Source organism: Microcaecilia unicolor, chromosome 3 (genome assembly GCF_901765095.1).
Source record: "Microcaecilia unicolor chromosome 3, aMicUni1.1, whole genome shotgun sequence".
Taxonomy (NCBI): Eukaryota; Metazoa; Chordata; class Amphibia; order Gymnophiona; family Siphonopidae; genus Microcaecilia; species Microcaecilia unicolor.
Genome location: NC_044033.1, coordinates 208639655 through 208661124, shown reverse-complemented (window position 1 = coordinate 208661124; position 21470 = coordinate 208639655). Strand labels below are relative to the sequence as shown.

General features: G+C 47.4%; 1 protein-coding gene across 2 annotated transcripts in view; it reads right to left on the bottom strand.

Moving 5' to 3' along the window:
• The window catches only part of PPT2 (palmitoyl-protein thioesterase 2), a 32610-nt gene extending 11566 nt beyond the window's left edge, over nt 1-21044 (bottom strand). For both annotated transcript variants that reach the window (XR_003941512.1, XM_030197305.1), the window contains exons 1-4: nt 20678-21044; nt 16038-16191; nt 1541-1636; nt 1146-1253 (exon numbers count right to left, since the gene is read on the bottom strand). Coding sequence is in view for 1 of the 2 variants with exons in the window: in XM_030197305.1 (XP_030053165.1) it covers nt 1146-1253; nt 1541-1636; nt 16038-16191; nt 20678-20812 (493 nt within the window). In the remaining variant the exon portion in view is untranslated. The remainder of the gene's footprint in view (nt 1-1145; nt 1254-1540; nt 1637-16037; nt 16192-20677) is intronic.
• Nucleotides 21045-21470: the final 426 nt, after the last annotated feature.

Sequence of the window (21470 nt, the reverse complement as noted above, 5' to 3'; positions counted from 1 at the left end):
CCCTGGGTGGAACGTTTCACTTACGCTTTCCCTGCAAATGCTTGATAGAAATTTCTTCTACATCTTTTTTGATGTAGAGCAACTACATTTTTGATAAATTCCAAGAAACAGTTGTTTTCTGCTCAAGACTCTCGATGACGCAGATGATGAAGTTGGGATTTGATGCTTGGAACCGTAAAATTGGGTTTATCTGCTCTCTCATAAGTACATAAGTGTTGCCATACTGGGACAGACCGAAGATCCATCAAGACCAGTATCCTGTTTCCAACAGTGGCCAATCCAGGTCACAAGTACCTGGCAAGGTCCTAAAACAGTACAATATATTTTATGCTGCTTATCCCACAAATAAGCAATGGATTTTCCCAAGTCCATTTTAATAATGGCTTATGGACTTTTCTTTTAGGAAAGCTATCCAAACCTTTTTTAAATCCCGCTAAGCTAACTGCTTTTACCATATTCTCTGGCAACGAATTCCAGAGTTTAATTACACGCTGCGTGAAGAAATATTTGCTTTTCTTGTACTTTGTTCTTGAATGATTGCAAGACCCTCAGAGGCTTCAGGGGTTAGTTTTCCTTTGGCTTTTCTCCCCCTTTCTTATTGGTAGTCTATGCAGCACATTTGAATTTCCTTTTTGATTTTACGTTTGTTAGATTGCTTAATTATGCTTTTGTTTTCAAGATGGTACTTGTAAATTAAAACTTAAACACAAATTAAAAAAAAACAAAAACAAAATGGCTGCCAAGTCCTTCAGTGACAGTCTCAGACCTGCCAAGTTACCCATTCCAGAAGGGAGACCTTTATGGTACAGTCCTGGATTTCTGCCAACCTCATCCTGGTGCATTATTGGACCTGCAGCACTGATTTCAATGGACAGAAATCGTGGACTAAAAATACTACACTGCTTCGGGATGTAAGTTTAAAACTAGGAGATGCCAAAAAGTCTCCCTTCTGGAATGGGTAACTTGGCAGCTCTGCTATCTCGTGAAACTTCCGCTGAAGGTCACAGCAGCCATTTTGCGACTGGAGCTGGCATAGGCAGGAGCAACTGCCTCCTCCCCGCCCTCCGGGTATTCCAGTAGTAATAGATGGAAAGGCTCTCCTCTCCATTTCACGCTAAATCCTCCCCCCCACCACCACCACTCACCATTCCAATAGTTGCATATGGAGAAGTCCTGTCCCAGCTGTGTGTAGCATATTCGATAGAGATTCGACTTCATGTAGTGGGGAAAGAGATAACGCAGGTAATCTGTGTCTGTGGGGGAGGAGGGAGAGGACAGCTAGATGGAGGTAAAGCATTCCCTTCCCTCTCAATTCACATCCTGCTCTTTCCCACCTCGCCTCACTGAAGGACTCCCCATCTCCAACTGCATCTCTGGCTTTGTCTGTCTCTCTTTCTGTCTCCCTCCCCCTCCCTGGGCCTCCGAGAGAGTGCACCGGGCCCGTCTCACAACCACCCATGCCACCCTAAACTAAGGCCTAAACAACTCATCACACTGCTGAGTCCGTGCAATAGGGAAACGTGTGACTAACACAACTCACCTCCATACTGCCCCATCTGGGGAGATGACAGCGAGATAAAGGTGTCGACGTTGTGGTCTGGGATGGTCTCCAGGATTCCTCGGCAAATTAGTCCGCCTGCAGGGGGAGGAAAATAAATAAGTCACTCGCAGACAAACGGATGCACACACGATGGTACAGAGAGACACACAAAACAGCCTTACTTCTGCACACTTTTCTTTTAGGAAGCTAGCCACACCTTTTTTTAAACCCCGCTAACTGCTTTTACCACATGCAGGAAGGCATCTCAGGCACAGGGCCAGTTTGAGACATGGTGGGAATTTGGGAGAGAGCCCAAAACCTGCTGGCAACCTGCCTTCCTCAGCTTCAGGCAGGCTTGGGCCCCCTCTGGCACAGGGACCCCCTGGGTGTGCCCCCCTAACACTGCCCCTGCTTAGAGGGCAACCACAGATGTAACAGTGGGGTGTGATGTGGTATAATCCACAATGTGACTGCCTCCATTTGTCTGCATGTGTGCCGGCTGGTCTTTGTGTCACTACGATTCACCAGAGAAGAGAGTGTAACCTGTAGGTCGATGAGCTTCAGGTCAGCGATAGGTGAACTGAAAGGACAGAGCAGGGTTTCTCGATCCAGTCCTCGGGGAAGCCCCCCCCCCCCCCCTCCCCGGTCAGTCTGGTTTTCATGATATCCACAATGAATATGCATGAAATAAATTTGCATAAAATAGTGGTAGTGCAAACAAATCTCTCTCATGCATATTCATTGTGGATATGGGGGGCAGCTAAGACTCAAATGCGTAAAAAAAGTGCAACGTTCTGTATCTGGAGTACAGAAATTCAAGGACGCACTAAACCATGCGCTGCGAAATACTTACATGCGCCAACCAAGAGAGAGAGAGAGAGCACTCTGAGTGGCAAGAGATAATTAAGTATTCATTAACGTGGCATCCAGTGACAGAGGGAAAGGGAAATGGGACTTGATATACCACCTTTCTGAGGTTTTTGCAACTACATTCAAAGCAGTTTACATATATTCAGGTACTTATTTTGTACCAGGGGCAATGGAGGGTTAAGTGACTTGCCCAGAGTCACAAGGAGCTGCAGTGGGTATCGAACTCAGTTCCCCAGGATCAAAGTCCACTGCACTAACCACTAGGGGTACGGGGGTACATACAGAGAGGTATGACCAGCAGGAATAGTGAGGTGACACTGCCCCTGTTCCGGTCCTCAGCAAGACCCCAAAGGAGTAACGTACACAAATCTAGAGGCCGCACCATTCATAAGGAGTTAGACACTTGGGACAGTCCAAAGAAGGGCAACCAAAATGCCACAGTGTGCCACAAAGGCCACAGGAGGCGAGACTTAAGGGAGGTCTGATCGGAACATTCAAATAACGCTATAGTATCCAAACGCGGGGGTGGAAAACTCTCCAAACTGAGGTACGACACACCAGATTAACACCAGGAAATATTTTTTCATAGCTAAGTGTGACAGAATTCGAGGAAGCCGGGACTGGCACGGGGATGGGTAGAGTGAAAGATGAGAAGGGAAAAGGCAGAGATCCAGGAGGTCTGCGGCACAGCTCCGGGAGGTAATACACAGGATGGATTCTAGATTTCTCTGTCCCACATTTGGCAGCTCTGGGTCTGCTGCTCCACATTGCTCCGTGTGTCACGGGGCGGCTCTGATACGTCTCCCTAAACAGCAGAACTAGAGTCATAGTCAGAAGGAGAGAGAGAGAGAGAGAGAGAAAAAAAAACCCTGGAAGCCAGAGTTTGCAAACAGCCCAACACCACAGAAAGAGGAACAGACCTGTTTCCTCCTGCACCGGGAGACAAAAGCAGTCGGAGATGCACATTTTCCAGAGCTGAGAGACAAAAATCAAGAGTTTCCACAAAAGACTGAGCAGGAAAAGCTTAGTCTGATCCTGGGGGGGGGGGGGGGGGGGGGGGGGGGGAAGAAACAACAGCTGGAACAGCAATATCCATCACCCAATGTGGTTGAGCACCAAACTCAGTGAATCATCTCTGTTACCGTCCTTTTCTGGCCTCTATTCACAAAAAAAAAAATCTGAGCTCCTTAAATTGAGGGTCCTCAGTTTCAGCCCTATTTTCAGTCAAACGTAGACGGCTGAGGGGGGGGGTCTTTTACTAAACCAGCGTGTTTATTGCATACTAAACACTAGAGACCAGGAGTGTAGCCAGACTTTGGCGGGAGGGGGGGTCCAGAGCCCGAGGAGAGGGGGCACATTTTAGCCCCCCCCCCCCCCGGAGCAGCCGCCCCTCCCCTGTCCATTTCGACCCCCCTCTCCCACTGCTGCCAATCCTGCCCTGCCACCGTCAGGTACCTTTGCTGGCGGAGGTCCCCAACCCCCGCCAGCCGAAGTCCCCTTCATCGCCAGTCTCCCGAGTCTGGCGCGTTCACTGATCTGGATTCTGTTTCTCACAGAAACAGAATCCAGATCAGCGAACGCGCCAGAGACTGGCGCTGAAGATGACTTCGGCTGGCGGGGGTTGGGGACCTCCGCCAGCAAAGGTACCTGACGGCAGCGGCGGGGGAGGGTTGGCGGCGGGGGGTGAAAGCAGGGGGGCCAGGGCTAAATCTACAGGAGCCCATGCCCCCATGGCCCCACCTAGCTACGCCCCTGCTAGAGACACCCACAGGAATACATGGGAGTCTCTAGCGTTTAGCGCTTATTTTTACTGCGCGCCAAAAATGCTAGCTCGGCTTAGTAAAAGTCCCCCTAAGTTTTCAGCTGAAAATTCATCTTAATTTAGTGGCCCTTTCACAAAGGTGTGAAAGGGCCTTTTTGCGAGTGTAGGCACAGGTCAAATCGGCCCAGCTAGCACGTGCGCCTGGCTGTAATTCTGAGTTTGGTGTGTGGCGAAAACACGCAGCCGAAAATACATTTTCCGTTTTCTACCACAGGGCATTCCTGGCAGAAACTGGCAGTTGGCGCGTGCTGGACGGTTACCGCTGAGCCCTTACCGCTAAGTCAATGGCTGGTGTTAAGGGCTCAAGTCGCAAATAGACGCAGACTGGTTTTCATTTTGCCGCACGGCCATTTCCAAGCCCCCCCCCCCCCCAAAAAAAAATTTTTTTCACCCAGACGCACTGGAGAAATGGTCCAGTGCATGTCCAATACACACGTCCACACTACTGCAGGACAGTTTTTGGCACGTCTTTGTAAAAGGACCCCTTCAGGTAGTTAAGATGCTCAATTTTGAAGCAGATAGATGTCTCAAAATGATATAAGACATAAGCATCGCCACACTGGGACAGACCAAAGGTCCATCTAGCCCAGCACCCTGTCTCCGACAGTGGCCCATCCAGGTCACAATCACCTGACAAGATCCACGGAGCAAAGCATTTTGTACTGCTTGTCCCAGGATTAGTGGATTTTTCCCTACGTCCATTTATAACATTCTATGGCCTTTTCCTTCAGGAAGCCGTCCAAACCTTTCTTAAACTCTGCTAAGCTAACCGCTTTAACCACATTCTCCGGCAACGAATTCCAGAGTCGAATTACGCGCTGAGTAAAGAAAAATTTCCTCTTATTTGTTTTAAACTTGCTGCACTCCAGCTTCATCGCATTCCCCCTTGTCCTAGTATTTTTGGAAAGCATAAACAGACGCTCCACATCTACCCATTCCACTCCACTTATTATTTTATATACCTCTATCATATCACCCCTCAGCTGCCTTTTCTCCAAGCTGAAGAGCCCCAGCCGCTTTAGCCTTTCCTCAAAGGAAAGTCGTCCCATTCCCTTAATGGCTTAAAAAAAACCCACAGCCATCTGCCGAAAGGGTCTAAATCACGATTTTTGAACAGGTAGAGTTTGGATGTTTTCCACTGAGTTTGTCCAAATAGCAAGGGAGCTTGCTGTGAGCCTGTTTGGAAATGGTGGAGATGAAAACAATATGTGAATTCAAGAGAGCTTGGGACAAGAACGTCGGATCTCTAAGGGAGCGATAAGGAGAGTAGATTTCTTTATTTACATCGCTTGTATCCCACATACTCCAAAATGTTCTCGCCGATTCACAATACCAGTACAATACAGAGCTAAATTTAAAACTCTATGTCTAATCTTCAAGGCCCTGAAAGGAAATGGCCCCGTGAATCTGAAGAATAGGATGATCCTCCACACACCGCCAAGGACATTAAGGTCCTCCCAAGGACTTTCACGAACTACACCCTCTCCAAAAGACATTACACGATGTGATACCCGCAAGCGAGCCTTCTCCGGAGTAACCCCCACACTGTGGAATGCATTGCCTGAAAGGCTCCGCTTAACACAAGACTATCTCTATGTCAGGAAGCAAATGAAAGCTTGGCTCTTCAACCAGGCCTTTACTGGTTAGTCTCACTCACACACACAAGGAGTGACTCAGGCTGCATATACTGCAGCAGGACATGTTTATCCACTGCTACCCTAGCTGAGATAATATTTAACCATCTCTCTGACCTCACGTGCAACTTTCTTCAAATCAATCACCTTACTTTCTTACTCATCTATATGTTACAACTTTGCTTTACCCCTCACTATCAATTATAATGTTCTAGTACATATTGTGTTGTCATTGCAAGTAGTATGCCATGCCATACTTTGTATTGTTGTTCGAATATTTTTACTGCTCTAATTGCCTCCTGCTCATGTTTGATCTATTCTTACTGTACACCGCCTTGAGTGAATGCCTTCAAAAAGGTGGTAAATAAATCCAAATAAATAAATAAATAAAATAATAACATACATAATTAACACATACAATAAAAATACTGACATCATGACATCTTACTCAAGTTTCATCAAGCCTGATTCAATAATAATCCCTACTTAGTCAATCAAAGGCATAAACTGAGTCACACCTAGTATTATGGCGTCTCTATCTTAGTTTAGTTTATTATAGATTTAATATACCAGCCTTGTACTTACGTGTAGCCACACTGGGACAGACCGAGGGTCCATGAAGCCCAGGATCCTGTTTCCAACAGTGGCCAAACCTGGCAAGATCCCAAAAAAGTTCAATATATTTTATGCTGCTTATCCCAGAAATAAGCAGCGGATTTTCCCCAAGTCATTTTAATAATGGTCTATGGACTTTTCCTTTAGGAAGCTGTCTAAACCTTTTTTAAACCCCGCTAAGCTAATCACCTTTACCACATTCTCTGGCAACGAATTCCAGAGTTTAATTACACGTTGAGTGAAGAAACATTTTCTCTGATTCGTTTTAAATGTACTACTTTGTAGCTTCATCGCATGCCCCCTAGTCCTAGTATTTTTTGAAAGAGTAAACCAACGATTCACATCTACCCATTCCACTCCACTCATTATTTTATAGACCTCTATAATATCTCCCCTCAGCCTTCATAAACTCAGACCGGTGAACAAATAAAACTAATACATAATGAAAAGAACTTCAACTAATACAAGAAAAGAGAGAACAGATAAGGCTGAAGAGGCAAAAAGTGGAGAAAGCAGCCGAACCAGACTGCAGGGAGGTGTCTAAAAGGCTCTGGAAAAAAAGATAGGTTTACAGAGCAAACTTTAAACTGGGAGTAGGTCCGCTCAGCTGAACGGGGAAAAGGTAATTCTACAGAGAAGGGCCTAAAGAGAAACAGACAGAGTGTGAGGCAGCCTGAAGCCTGGTATGGGAAAGAGCAGGGGTTGAAAGCCTGTGGGACTGAAGAGTACAAGCAGGCCTTTAAGGGACTATTAAAGATGTGAGGTAAACAGGGGCATTGGTAAAAAGAGCTCTTTGTAAGCTAACATCAAAACCTTATATTGTATATAACATAGTAAGTGACGGCAGAGAAAGACCTGTACGGTCCATCCAGTCTGCTCAACAAGATAAACTCATATGTGCTACTTTATGTGTATACCTGACCTTGATTTGTATCTGCCTTATTCAGGGCACAGACCATAGAAGTCTGCCCAATACTAGCCCCACCTCCACTAAGCTTCTGAGGATGCATTCCTTCTGAACAGGATTCCTTTATATTTATCCCACACATTTTTGAATTCCGTTACCGTTTTCATCTCCAACACCTCCCGCGGGAGGGCATTCCAAGTATCCACCACTATCTCCGTGGAAAAACACTTCTTGACATTTTTCTTGAGTCTGCCCCCCTTCAATCTCATTTCATGTCCTCTAGTTCTACTGCCTTTCCGTCTCCGGAACAGGTTCGTTTGCGGATTAATACCTTTCAAATATTTGAACGCCTGTATCATATCACCCGTTTCTCCTTTCCTCCAAGGTATACATGTTCAAGTCAGCAAGTCTTTCGTCGTACGTCTTGTAACGCAAATCCCATACCCTCCTCATAGCTTTTCTTTGCACTGCTTCAATTCTTTTTACATCCTTAACAAGATACGGCCTCCAAAACTGAACACAAAACTCCAGGTGGGGCCTCACCAATGACTTATACAGGGGCATCAACACCTCCTTTCTTCTGCTGGTCACACCTCTCTCTACACAGCCTAGCGACCTTCTAGCTACGGCCACCGCCTTGTCACACTGTTTCGTCACCTTCAGATCCTCAGATACTATCACCCCAAGATCCCTTTCCCTGCCTGTACGTAATGTATATGGTAAGAGATAGGTAGCCGGTGATGTTGTTTAACAGTGGTGTTCCTAGGTTGGCTGCCATAATGGGCGGATCATTGCTGCCCCTCCCCCCCGCCCAATGAATCACCCCCACAAAATCACGACATCACCCTGGCGTTATCACCTCCACCTCCCCAAGGGCATCGCTCTTAACTCGTGGAGGTATCGTCAGAGGGAGCACGGAACCGGCGGAGGCGACAGCCACATGGCTGCTCCCCGCACCCCCTTGCAGCATGCACCCGGGACGGACCGCCACTGTTGTTTAAGCAAAGGGGTAATATGATCAAAGCGTCAAACACAGGAAAGGATGCGCATGGCAGCATCTTTCTCAGCGTGCACTGTGCCGCCTTCACGGAAACCGGAAATTTCAGACCGCCTTTAAAGAAACTTCAGACCGCTCAAAACACGACAGCTAGGCTTATCTTCGGAAAAACGCAATTTGAAAGTGCAAAACCCCTTCGCGAAAAACTACACTGGCTTTCAAAATCTGCACTCTGGTTCACAAAATTATCAACGGTGAAGCTCCGGGATTCATGACAGACTTGATCGACCTAGAAACTAGTTGCTATGGATGGATGGAGGGGAGGGCAGGAGACATGCTGGACATGGATGGAAGTGAGGGAAGACAGGAAGGAGATGCACATGGATAGAGGGAAGAGGAGAAATTCTGGACACGGATGGAGTAGAGGGGAGAGTTGAAATGCTGGATATGGATGGAGGAGAGGGAAGAGAGAGGAAGGAGATACATACTGACGAAGATGAGGGAAAGGGAAAAGAGGAAAAAACCTGCACATGGCTGGAAAAAATAGGTAAAAGCTGGATCCACTCTATACCTCCTCCAGTCAAGTCTGTGGAGGACCCAGCTTTTACCTATGGATGTAGGGCAAGAAATGAAGAAGAAAGGAGGAAAGTAAAAAAATAAATGGAAAGGAAACCCTGGAAGTGGCGTTAAGGGAGCACATAGAGAGCAGCAGAATCAGAGACTGGGACCAACATGATCTGAAAAACAGTCACAAGACAACAAAGGTAGAAGAAATCATTTTATTTTCATTTTAGTGTTTGGAATATGTCCAATTTAAGAATTTACATCTGCTGTCTTATTTTGCAATGTATAGCAATGTTCTGTTTTTCTGGTATTGTGCTGCATGCAGAATCTGTATGCTAATTTGGTTTGTGTCATTTTGGGTATACTGGAGCTGTAACAGCTTGCAGAAATTTATTTATAATGAAAAAAAAAAGTTATTTTTCTTCTCCTGTACTGGTGTAATATTTTCAATGATTACTGTTTATATGCACCATGGCAGTTCATACAAATTTAATTATGTTCAGTGGAAAATAAATTGGTTGGCTCAGGCTGCTAGCTATCTGAATATTCAATAACTGTTTCATTATTGCTACCAACAGGCTTATTTTCGAAACAGAAGGGCGCCCATCTTCCGACACAATTCAGGAGATGGGCGTCCTTCTCTCAGGGGCGCCCAAATCGGCATAATCGAAAGCCGATTTTGGGCGCCTTCAACTGCTTTCCGTCGCGGGGACGACCAAAGTTCATGTGGGCGTGTCCGCAGCGTATGGAAGGCGGGACTGGGGCGTGCCTAACACATCGGCGTCCTCAGCCGATAATGGAAAAAAGAAGGGCGTCCCTGACGAGCACTTGGCCGACTTTACTTGGTCCATTTTTTTCTTGCAACCAAGCCTCAAAAAGGTGCCCGAACTGACCAGATGACCACCGGAGGGAATCAGGGATGATCTCCCCTTACTCCCCCAGTGGTCACCAACCCCCTCCCACCCTAAAAAAAAAAAACCTTACAAAATTTTTTTTGACAGCCTCAAATGTTATACCCAGCTCCATGACAGCAGTATGCAGGTCCCTGGTGCAGTTTTAGTGGGTGCAGTGCACTTCAGGCAGGCGGACCCAGGCCCATCCCCCCCCCCCCCACCTGTTACACTTGTGCTGGTAAATGTGAGCCTTTCAAAATCCACCACAAACCCACTGTACCCACATGTAGGTGCCCCCCTTCACCCCTTAGGGCTATGGTAGTGGTGTACAGTTGAGGGGAGTGTTTTTTTTTTTTTTGGGGGGGGGGGGGGGGTTGGGGGCTCAGCACACAAGGTAAGGGAGCTATGCACCTGGGAGCAATTTGTGAAGTCCACTGCAGTGCCCCCTAGGGTGCCCGGTTGGTGTCCTGGCATGTCAGGGGGGGACCAATGCACTACGAATGCTGGCTCCTCCCACGACCAAATGGCTTGGATTTGGTCGTTTCTGAGATGGGCGTCCTCGGTTTTCATTATTGCCGAAAATCGGGGACGACCATCTCTAGGGATGACCATCACTAAGGTCGACCTAAATGTGGAGATTTGGGTGTCCCTGACCAAATTATCGAAACGAAAGATGGTCGCCCATCATGTTTCGATAATACGGGTTTCCCCGCCCCTTCGCCGGGACGTCCTGCGAGGACAGCCCCAGGAAAACGTGGGCGCCCTGTTCGATTATGGCCCTCCAAGTATTACATATTAAGGGGATTCGTTTTAATTCATTTATCTAGTCCTTACGTGCACATGGTTTTGCTTTTTTTTTTTTTTTTTTTTTTATTAAACTTTTTAAGAAACATAAATCACTATTATGCATGATAATACACAAAGCCGAAATTATTACAATAAATGTGAATTTCTTAAATCAAGTTACAACTTAAATATCGACCACAAGTTAAGGAAATTAATCCAAGATGCAAGATTACATACTAATAATCTAAAGGAAATATTTAAACAATAAACTTTTCATCACGATGCACCCGTCCCGGGTGTTTCCTCCTAGTTCGAAAAACAGTGAACATATGGGACTAAACCCTTACATTTATCTCTTCTCTACTTACTAAAAATTCCTCCAGTTGTTTGGGGTCAAAGAATTGAAACTGTTTAGACTGAAATACAATTCGACATACACAAGGAAATTTCAACAGGAAGCTAGCTCCTATTGCCAAAGATCTTGTATGCAGAGCTAAAAAGGCCTTGCGTCTCTTCTGGGTTTCTCTCGATAGGTCAGGATAAATTCTTATTTTAGACCCCAAAAAACTTGAATCCAAATGTCTCAGGGAAAGTCTCAATGCTGCATCCCTATCTAGTTCCAGAGCAAATGAGACCAGTAATGTTGCCCGCTTGGTCACAACCTCCAGGGATGATTCCAAAAAGGTCGTCAAATTCATCTCCCTGCAAACCTGAGGAAATTCTCCTGATACTCTAGGTGTATCCGTTTGCAGATAAAAAGCTCGAGTTATAGGTGGCAGAGAGGTATCTGACACACCCAATATTTCGACAAGGTATTTCTTTACCATTTGTATAGGTGTGACCAAGGGTGAACTGGGAAAATTTATCAGTCTTAAATTTAATCTTCTAGACTGATTTTCAAGATGTTCCAACCTTCTAGAAGTAAAATTCTTATCTTTAACCATTGCCTGAACCACAAGATCCATTTTAGAAGTTCTTTCGGTAAGAACTTTTACTTCCGAGGTTTGAGAATCAGTCTTTTCCAATATTGAGAGTGCAGTTTCAGATAAGGTCTTTATTGTTGCTGCATTCTTAACTACTAGAGACTGTAGGGAAGAGTATGTTGTAAAAGTTAAGTCCCATAGTGACTCTAAAGTCACTACGGCTGGTTTTTCCATATTTCCCATTTGCAACTCAGGAAGCGGTGCTTTAGCAGCCTGCTCCAAAATACTCACTGTCTGTGTCGACAGCACAGGAGACGATGTTACCTTTGGAGTTTCAAAGCTGATAGCTCCCTGATCTTGACTTGTCTCCGACATGCTCCTTCCCTGAGCACTCCACTGTCCGTTCCGGGCTGGAGGGCTAGGGCTCTGCAGAAGATTTTGACTTCCTGGTTGCGGGGGAGCCGCACGTTCGACGGGGCTCAAGGAAACCCCGTCTACACTGCTGGAGAGCGCCGAAGCGCTAACTTCCTCGAGCGGAGGCACAACTCTCCCGGGACCCAGCGCGACTCCAAAGTCCTCCAATTTCGTCTGCCGAAGCTGGTTTGTCCCGTCAGGGAGAGAGGGAATCTCCCTGACTTTGCCTCGCCGTTTCCCCATACCGTGGAGCAGGTAAGGAACCTTCTTTGCAGCGTTAAGAGGAAGGACTGAGACGCGTCTGGCTGTGCGTCTCAGACCGTCGCCATCTTGGATCCCCTCCATGGTTTTGCTTTTTAAACCCAAAGGTTTCCTAGTATAGCATTTTTCATGTTTGAATTAGTTTTTGTATACAAGTTTTGCTTGATTTGTCTTTATTTGAAATAAAAGAAAATGTTTAAAACATATCTTGTCAACAAGGGGCTGGGCGGGGGGGATCCAGCGAACTGGTCTGCACAGGGCCCTGCAGTTGCTAAGAATGGCCCTGGTTTTAAGTCCTTTCTTGAAAATGGTCGTGCTCTGAGACATCCTTAACAATTCCACCAGGTTGGGCCTACAACCCTGAAGATCCTTCGACGATAATCCTCCAATCTTACATCTCGTACAGAACGAACATCCAACAAAAATTGAGAGGAAGATCTTAAATTCTTTAAAGCAGGGGCGTAGCCAGACTTCGGCGGGAGGGGGGTCCAGACCCTGAGGTGAGGGGGCACATTTTAACCCACCCCGATGCTGCTGACCCCCCTGCCACTTTTGACATCCCCCCTGGCGGCACCGCCACCCCTCCCCCATCCCTTTCGACCCCCCCTCCCGCCACCGCCGGAGACCAGTGCTGAAGAGGACTGGCTGGCGGGGACCCCCGCCAGCAAAGGTACGTGAAGGTGGCAGCGGGGGAGGCTTGGCGGCGACGGGAGGTCGAATGTGGTGGGGGAGGGTCGGTGGTGGGGAGGGGTGAAAATAGGGGGGCCAGGGCTACATCTGCTGAGGTCCATGCCCCCGTTGCCCCACCTAGCTACGTCCCTGCTTTGAAGGTTTGTGAATTTCCAACAAGGCAGATAACTGCGGTGAAACAGAATTAAGTGACGGCCTTAAACACCAAACAGTAAACAATTTGTGCAATAGGTAACCAGCGAATCGCTTATTTACTCTTTCCAAAAATACTAGGACTAGGGGGCACGCAATGAAGTGACCAAGTAGAAAATTTAAAACGAAAAAAAATCAGAGAAAATATTACTTCACTCAACGTGTAATTAAACTCTGGAATTTGTTGCCAGAGAATGTAGTAAAAGCAGTTAGCTTAGCAGGGTTTTAAAAAGGTTTGGACGGCTTCCTAAAGGAAAAGTCTACAGACCATTATTAAAATGGACTTGGGGAAAATCCACTGCTCATTTCCAGGATAAGCAGCATAACATGTATTGTACTGTTTTAGGATCTTGCCAGGTACTTGTAACCTGGATTGGCCACTGTTGGAAACAGGATGCTGGGCTTGATGGACCTTCGGTCTGTCCCAGTATGGCAATACTTACATACTTATTTCTGAATCTGACAGGCAGCAACAGAGAGCATTAGTCCATAAATATGCTTTTTTCTAACGGTAGTTTGAGGCCCTGCGACAGCCAGGCCGACTCCTACAATCCTCCGAGCTGAGAAAAGGGGAAACGTTCTCCTGGCAGAAAGAGAAGTCCAGCACTTCCAGTTTTGAAATTGCTACCGCTGAGGGGCAAAAGAAGAACAGGCCACACCAGACTTCAAATCCCAGTTCCTCCACCAACCCTCCTCATGACTTCCGGCTTTTTTCTCTTGCCTGGGGTGCCTGTTTGGTTTGTCAGCTCTCACGGCAGAGGCTTTCTGTATCTACATTCTAACATTACTGTAAGTTACCTTGAGCATCATTTGGAAAGCTGGGGAAAAAGGAGGGAAAATAGGAACTGAAAAGAGAGAACAGAGAACACGAAAATTTTATTTATTTTTTTTGTATTTGATATACCAGTTTTCATGAGAACATCAAAGCAGTTTACAAACAGTAAATAAATGCAACAGAGAAAATTTTAAAAAACACACGCACACAAAAGTTCACCTCCATTGCCCCAGGTACAAAACGTAGACTGTGAGCCCCCTAGGAACAGAGAAAATACTTGCAAATCAGGGCTGGTGCAACACGGTAAGCAGCGTATGCACGGCAGGGGGCACCAGAAATGTATGTCTTCCCCTTCTCTCCACCCCCATCTGGCATCTCCCTCACATGCCCGCTCTAACTTAAAAATGTTTTTTTTTTTCTAAACAAAGGGTTTCCGGCACAGGAGCAATTCACACATGCTACCTTCAGCCTCCTTGGTACTCTCCCTCTGCTGCCACGGTCCGCCCAGGTGGAAACAGGAAGTTGTGTCAGAGGTGGGGGCGAACTGCAGCATTTTTAAGTTACACCAGGCGCGTGAGGGAGATGCAACACATCATCTGCTAAAAGGCAGTGCCGCTGAGAGGGGGGGCAAAATTTCCCGGGCCCGGGCCTCCAAGGGGGGCCCGACGCCGGGGTCAAGCCGCCGGTGCTGCAGTCCCCAGTCTCACCTGCCTACCTCCACGGATCTGGGCCCCCAGCATTCGAAGCGGCAGTCATAGATCGCCTCCCTTCGGGCCTTCCCTCCCTGTGTCCCGCCCTCACGGAAACCAGAAGTTACAGCAGACGAGGATGGGACACAGGGAAGGAAGGCCAGAAGAGAGGCGATCTGCGACTGCCGCTTCGAATGCAGGGGGCCCGGAGCCATGGAGGCAGGCAGGTGAGACCGGGGACTACAGCGGCGGGGGGAACAACAGGGGGCGGTAGCAGCAGGGGGGCGGGGCAGCCTTGCTCCGGGCCCGGCCTAGTCTCTCGGCGGCCCTGCTAACAGGTAAATGTCCTTTAGCACTTTGTAACCCTGGGAGTGGGTGGGAGAATGGGGGAGGGTGGAGATCAAGGGAGATACTTAAAAGGGGGGAGACGCTGAATTATAGTTTGCAGGGGGGGTGCCAAAGTCCCTAGCATCGGCCCTGTTGCATATAAAGTAAACTGCTTTGATTGTACCTCAGAAAGGTGGTATATTAAATGCGAGACTCTTCAAACCATCTGAATCATAGAGAAAGAGAGACAGAAAGGATGACGGAAGAGAGTCAGTGATGAGACTGGGCACAGCCTAGAGCAGAACAGAGTGGATATTTCAGTGCATATCAGGAAGTGTCACGCTCCTCACCTCCGTAGTGGGTCCAACACTTCTCTTGGCGGTGTGGTGCTCGCATGCACGCCAATATCTTTCCTCCAGCGCTCCATACTGCGGGCTGCTCTGGGCCGTGGCCCCGCCTCCTGGCTCCGCGGGGATTGGCCTCCGCAGGCGGCCTCCTGCTCTCCTTTCCCTCACTACCATTGGTCAATGACAGCTCTCCTCCCCAGCTGGTTTCCTGCTGACATCAGACGCCAGCACTATTTCTGGGAAGCTCTTCCTCTGCCTCATTGCTTCGGCATCTACTTTGGTAAGGGTTACTAACTCTGTACTCTGCTTCTTATCTACTGGTCCCGTTACTGACTTGCCTGTACCTGGATTACTCTCTTGCCTGCCGCCTGCCTTGCTGATACATTCATCACCCTGCTTCCAGCTCCGTCCCGTAAGCCCCGCACTTAGGGGCTCAACCTCTGGGGAACGGCAGTCAGCGCAGGTGAAACCCGGAGTTGTCCAGCAGTCAAGCAGAACCTGGTCTGAGTACCAGGCTCAGCAGCGCTCTACTTGGTACAAGATCTCACAAGCCTGACAGGCAGGCTGCATCCCTGCTGTGACTGCAGATGGAAGCACTGGGGAGGGATGAGCATTACCCGTACATTCGAGAAACTGAGATCATCCTCCATACCCTGGCATAGGAGTGAGGTTTATTCCTGTCATGCTACGCACAAAACTAACTCATTTAGAGAAATTGCCCCTGAGGGATGTGTTTGTGTGTAGGGAGGAGGGGAGGGTGAGGTTCCCCCCTTTGCCTACATCCTCCTTACCTTGGGAATAGCAGAGCAGATGGACCCCGTTGGCTGCGTTTTGCATGATGGGGTATATGGCTTCCCCGAAGCCCTTCACCTGCTCCCACAGCGGCTTCAGACTCTTCTGGTGGTCAAAGAGGTCGATGACTGTCACATTCGTGCCGGGGTGTGTCTGTGAGGTGGAGGGGGACAGCGAGAAAGAGAGAGAGAGGTATTAATGCCAAACCCTAAGATCAGCAGGGACCCCTTGTCTTAATATTTAAACAAACATCCCGAGGGCTTTAACCTACCCACCCACCTCTCTTCTTTTTCCCCTTACTTAATCTTTGTATATCACTAATTGTACCTGCTATCCTGGAATGACAATGTCATAACAGAACTCTGTAAGCCACATTGAGCCTGCAAATAGGTGGGAAAATGTGGGATACAAATACAATAAATAATAATAATAATATTTGGGGAGGGGGCTACATTTAAAGATGGAAATAAACGTCTCTCTGACAGGACCACAGCAGCTCTGGATTCCAATTTCACCCTTCTTCCTTCCGCATCCCCACAGCACTTATCAGGACATGACCATTCTTGAAGATGAATCCCTCCCCTCCTTGTGGGGTGAAGTTCCCTCTTTTTTTAGATGACTAAACTATTCTTATGAAAACGGAAAAAGCAACCAACAGAAAAATAGGTTTTCTTAACAACACCATCATAAAGGCGTTCCTAGAGGCGCCTGAAAGGGTCTGAAGTTCTCACTGGTGCGACAGGGCTTTTCTTCACGTGATTATAAAAGAAAAAATAATAATAATAATATAACTGCGAACACACTGTCCTCTCTTAGGAGCCCTTTACTAAACCGCGTGGTTCTTGCGGTAATTTCATTTTTTTTGGCGCGCATTCGATACGTGCGTCTGAAAAATATATATATTTTTTTTTCAGGCGCATGTAGGTCATTTACCGCTTGGTTACCGCGTGAGTCTTTACCGCCAGGTGAACGGCTGGCTGTAAGGTCTCAGACCCAAAATGGACGTGCGGCAATTTTTCATTTTGCCGCACGACCATTTTCGGCAAAAAAAAAAAAAAGGCTTTTGTTACAGGCACGCTAACAAATGGATCGGCATGCGCCCAAAACACGCGCCTACACTACCGCAAGCCATTTTTCAGAACGCCTTAGTAAAAGGACCCCTTAATAACAGGGCAGCCTTCTTTAGGAAAGAAAAGCATCTTTCATTTCGTTTTGAATTAAGCATGTGTGTATAGGTTTTTCAAAGACATTAGCAGACATTAAGGGGGGTCTTTGACTGAGGCACGCTAGCATTTTTAGTATGTGCTAATATTTATTAGTGCGTGCTAAAAACGCTAGCGCGCCTAAGTAAAAGAGGACCTCAATGTGGGGCCACATCTGGACATTAGTGGACTCAGAAATAGAGAATGACACGGGGACAAAGTTTGTCCCCGTCCCTGCCCCGTCCCCATGGGTTATGTCTCTGTCCCCCACCCTGTCCCCGCAGGTTCTGTCTCCATCCCCGTCCCGCAGGTTCTGTCCCCGCCCCGTCCCTGTGGGCTCTGTCCTCATCCCCATTGGATCTGTCCCCGTCCCCACCCTGCGAGCTCTGTCCCCATCCCCACGGTGGAAGCAAACAGAAGCAGATCAATCAAGGTGTAGTGTAAAACTTTATTCTAAAAAAACGCCCAACACAGACAGTGTTTCGCCCACTAGGGCTGCGTTAGGGGCTTGAAAACGAAAGTAGGCTCACAATGGAGCAAAAAAAACATGAAACAGGGACCAGATCAGATGTCTTCGGCCTGCTAAGTGGATTGAGCTAGTTTTGGAGGAATGCATTAAGCTGGGTTTTTTGCTCCATTGTGAACCTGCTTTCGTTTTCAAGCCCCTGACGCAGCCCTAGTGGGCGAAACACAGTCTGTGTTGGGCGTTTTTTTTTAGAATGAAGTTGTACACTACACCTTGATTGATCCGCTTCTGTTTGCTTCCACGTTGGATTTTGCGGATCGTCTGCCTTCTTGTTTTCTTGGCCCATCCCCGCGGCTACTGCGGTTCCCTTTCCCCATGTCATTCTCTACTCAGAAATTACACAGGTACAGGTACTCGTATTCTTAATCAGGCAAAGACAGGATTGCATTTATCTGCCTGGTTAGGTAGGTGGAAGCTGACATTACAATACAATTTATTCTTATAGTCCACAATAACCACCAAGTTCTATGCACTTAGAGCAGTCTTCTATCCGTCTCAATATCCGGATAGTAAATGAAACATAGATACTATCCGCATAGGGCAGTCAATGTAGGTACATATCCGGAGAGTGCCAATATTCAGTCTGCTAACTGGATTTATTTATTTATTTAATAACTTATTCGGATCACTTAGAACAGTCATCTCTATCTGTCCGGATATCCGGATAGTAAATTGAATATCAACTATCCAGATAAGGCAGTCAGTGTGCCGTAGCTGGAGACTGTCAATATTCAGTCTGCTAGCCAGATAACTTATCCGGATCACTTACAGCAGTCGTCTATCCTTCTCGATATCCGGATAGTAGATGAAACATTGATACTATCCAGATAAGGCAGTCAGTGTAGGTACATACCCGGAGAGTGCCAATATTCAGTCTGCTAACTGGATAACTTATCCGGATTACTTAGGACAGTCATCTGTCTGTCTGGATATCCGGATAGCAGATGCTTAATCTCCTGCCCTCCCCAACCCAAACAGAATGTTCCACACACTCATTCAGTTAGGGAGAGACGAAGTGAAGGCCACGCTGAGATGAGAAAATATTTCCTTTATTACTTACCAAGGAAGAATACAGACTATGTTTCTTTTCTCACGTGAGAGTTACAACAAAGCTGCACAGAGGTGCTATCTCTGAGTACTTCTCCAATTTTGTCTTGTCACCTATCACATTTTATACTCTTCTACCGTTATACAGCTGTAACATTTCGTTAGCATTAGTTTCGACCACAATGTAGATAATTATTAGTTTCGACCACACTGAAAGTGATTATTAGACAGGGCTAAAGCAACATCATCCTGATCAGCATGTTCCATTTCGCCAGCAACCATTTATCTATGTTCCAGAGATGATAACAGAAAAAGCCCCTAGACTACATTCTTTTGTAAACACCTTGCATGGGCAATTGCTTCATGTTATCTTTTCTGTAAGCCTGTCAGCAAGCCTGTCACAAGAGCTCATGAGTCTCTGGGTTACACAGAGGACAGAGTTATTAGGTCAGGCTGACAGCTTCAGGCCTCTGAACCTGTTTTTGGAAGGGCCTAGTAAGGTTCATTATAAACACAGATTGCATATCAACACTATCCAGAGAAGTTCAGGACTCGCCCTGGCTCCGTTCCCACTCTGTCCCAGCGCTATCCAGATAGAGCCAAGGTGGTTATTCAGGCGCATTTATCCAGACGTTGCCTCTGAATGTCCTGATCAGCAGCAGTTACCCAGTTAGCAGATGTTGCTTTTGAAAATTAACTGAGTTCGATTTCCACTTCAGGCACAGGCAGCTCCTTGTGACTCTGGGCAAGTCACTTAACCCTCCATTGCCCCAAGTACAAATAAGTACCTGTATATAATATGTAAGACGCATTGCGCCTGCCATGAGTGGGAAAGCGAGGGGTACAAATGTAACAAAAAAAAAAAAACCCTCAGTGTTTTGTGGAAATTGTTCTGAGGAGTGCATATGTGATAAATTATTTTCACTTTCTTTCTACTTTATGTACATTCCTCTGTCTGCTAAACTCCCCCAGCAAAATTTGAAGGGAAGGGAGATAGAAACACACATAAAGCCAAACGGAGACATTCAGAGGGAGAACGAGAGAACGATTTGAGAAGGGGGGGGGGGGCAGAGACCCACAGAAAGAGAGCTTCAGAGGGAGAGAAGAAAAATGACAGGAGACTTTTAAATCTCTGTTTTCTGTCTTCTGTTTACAATGTCTTGGTTTGATTGCGGGGGGGGGGGGGGGGGGGGGGGGGGGGAGATAACAGTCACAGCACTCAGCACTGGCTAACAGCTGATCATAAATCATTCCAATAGTATGGTTTAGACTAGAGGAAGAAAACAAGGACAAAGTGTCCAGTCCGGAAAGTTTCCAGCCTCTGAGAGCCAATGAGTCCCAAAGATAGAAGGAAGGGGAAGGCGGCTGAGACCCCACAAAGGAGGCTCAGAGAAAGAGCCAGAAAGAGAGAGAGAGATTCCTAGACAGACTGGCTAGAACTGTAATCTGATCCAAGCTGAGTCTGAGCGCCAGCAGGGCCTGGGAACTTTTGCCCTTTATACTCTGCACTTCCTTTCTTTACCGGGGCCACCTCTGGCCAAATTATCAGGCTGGGGAAGGTTCAGTGACTATGAGAGAGAGAAAGCAGAGGGTGGGGAAAGGACCCCCCGGACGCTGAACCATTCCAAACCACTTTGCTGATTTTCTTTGCCTAGGTATGTTTTTGAGGGGTCAACAGTGGGTATCCCCTTTCTTTACAGAGAGAAAGAGAGGCACACTAAGAAAAAGACAGAAGGGGGCTGAGAGGAAGGAGAGGAAAATGCAGAATTCAGTGGGGTTGGACAAGGAAGAGGGGCAACGAACCTGGACCACATGCCCCCTCTTCCTTCCTTCCCTCCCTCTCCACCCCCCGCTCCCCCCTCACCTGGTTGATGAACCCCAGCATGTCCTTGAAGTCGGCAGGTCCATCGAAGAGCCCATGGACGATGATGATGGGCTTGTAGCCGGCCACTAGCCAGGGAGCCAGCAGCATCAGCAGAGGCAGGGGACCGCGGAGCATCCTCACAGCACCTGCAGGGCGACCCCAAGTCTCCCTCCCCCCCAAAAATTACAAGTCCGATCTATGGACCTGGAAACCAGAGGGAGCTTGCGGCAAGGCCGGGGAGGTAAGCTGGGTTCCGTACTAGCAAGATCGGACCTCCCAGGGCCTCCTCCTGCCCCCTTTCCCTTCCCCGATCTCAGATCTTCCTCCTCTTCTTCTCCTTCCCTTCCTGCGCCTCTATGTTTACTTCTCATTGAATGGAGCACGGAGCAGCCTCTCAGCGCCGCCCCTCCGAACTACGTCTCCGCAAGAGCCACGCCCCTTCCCGTCCTTTTCCCCGGCAACGGCGGAGGCGTCCCTGGCAGCGGGCCTACTCACCACCCTGCAGCCTGGCAAAAAGCAAGGATATGTTCATTTGTCCATAGGTTAAGCAAAGTGCTTTAAAGAATAAAAGAAGCCAAGTATAACACTGATAGTAACAATAAAACACAATGAAAATTCCCAGATCCTGATGCTCACTCAGAGCACTGTTCTGGGCTTTACTGCCGTTTTTCCCTTGAATTTCCTGCCCATGCTTGAAAGCAGAGATGCCAACAGGCATATTTTCAAAGCACTTAGCCTCCCAAAGTTCCATAGAAACCTATGGAACTTAGCCTCCCAAAGTGCTTTGAAAATA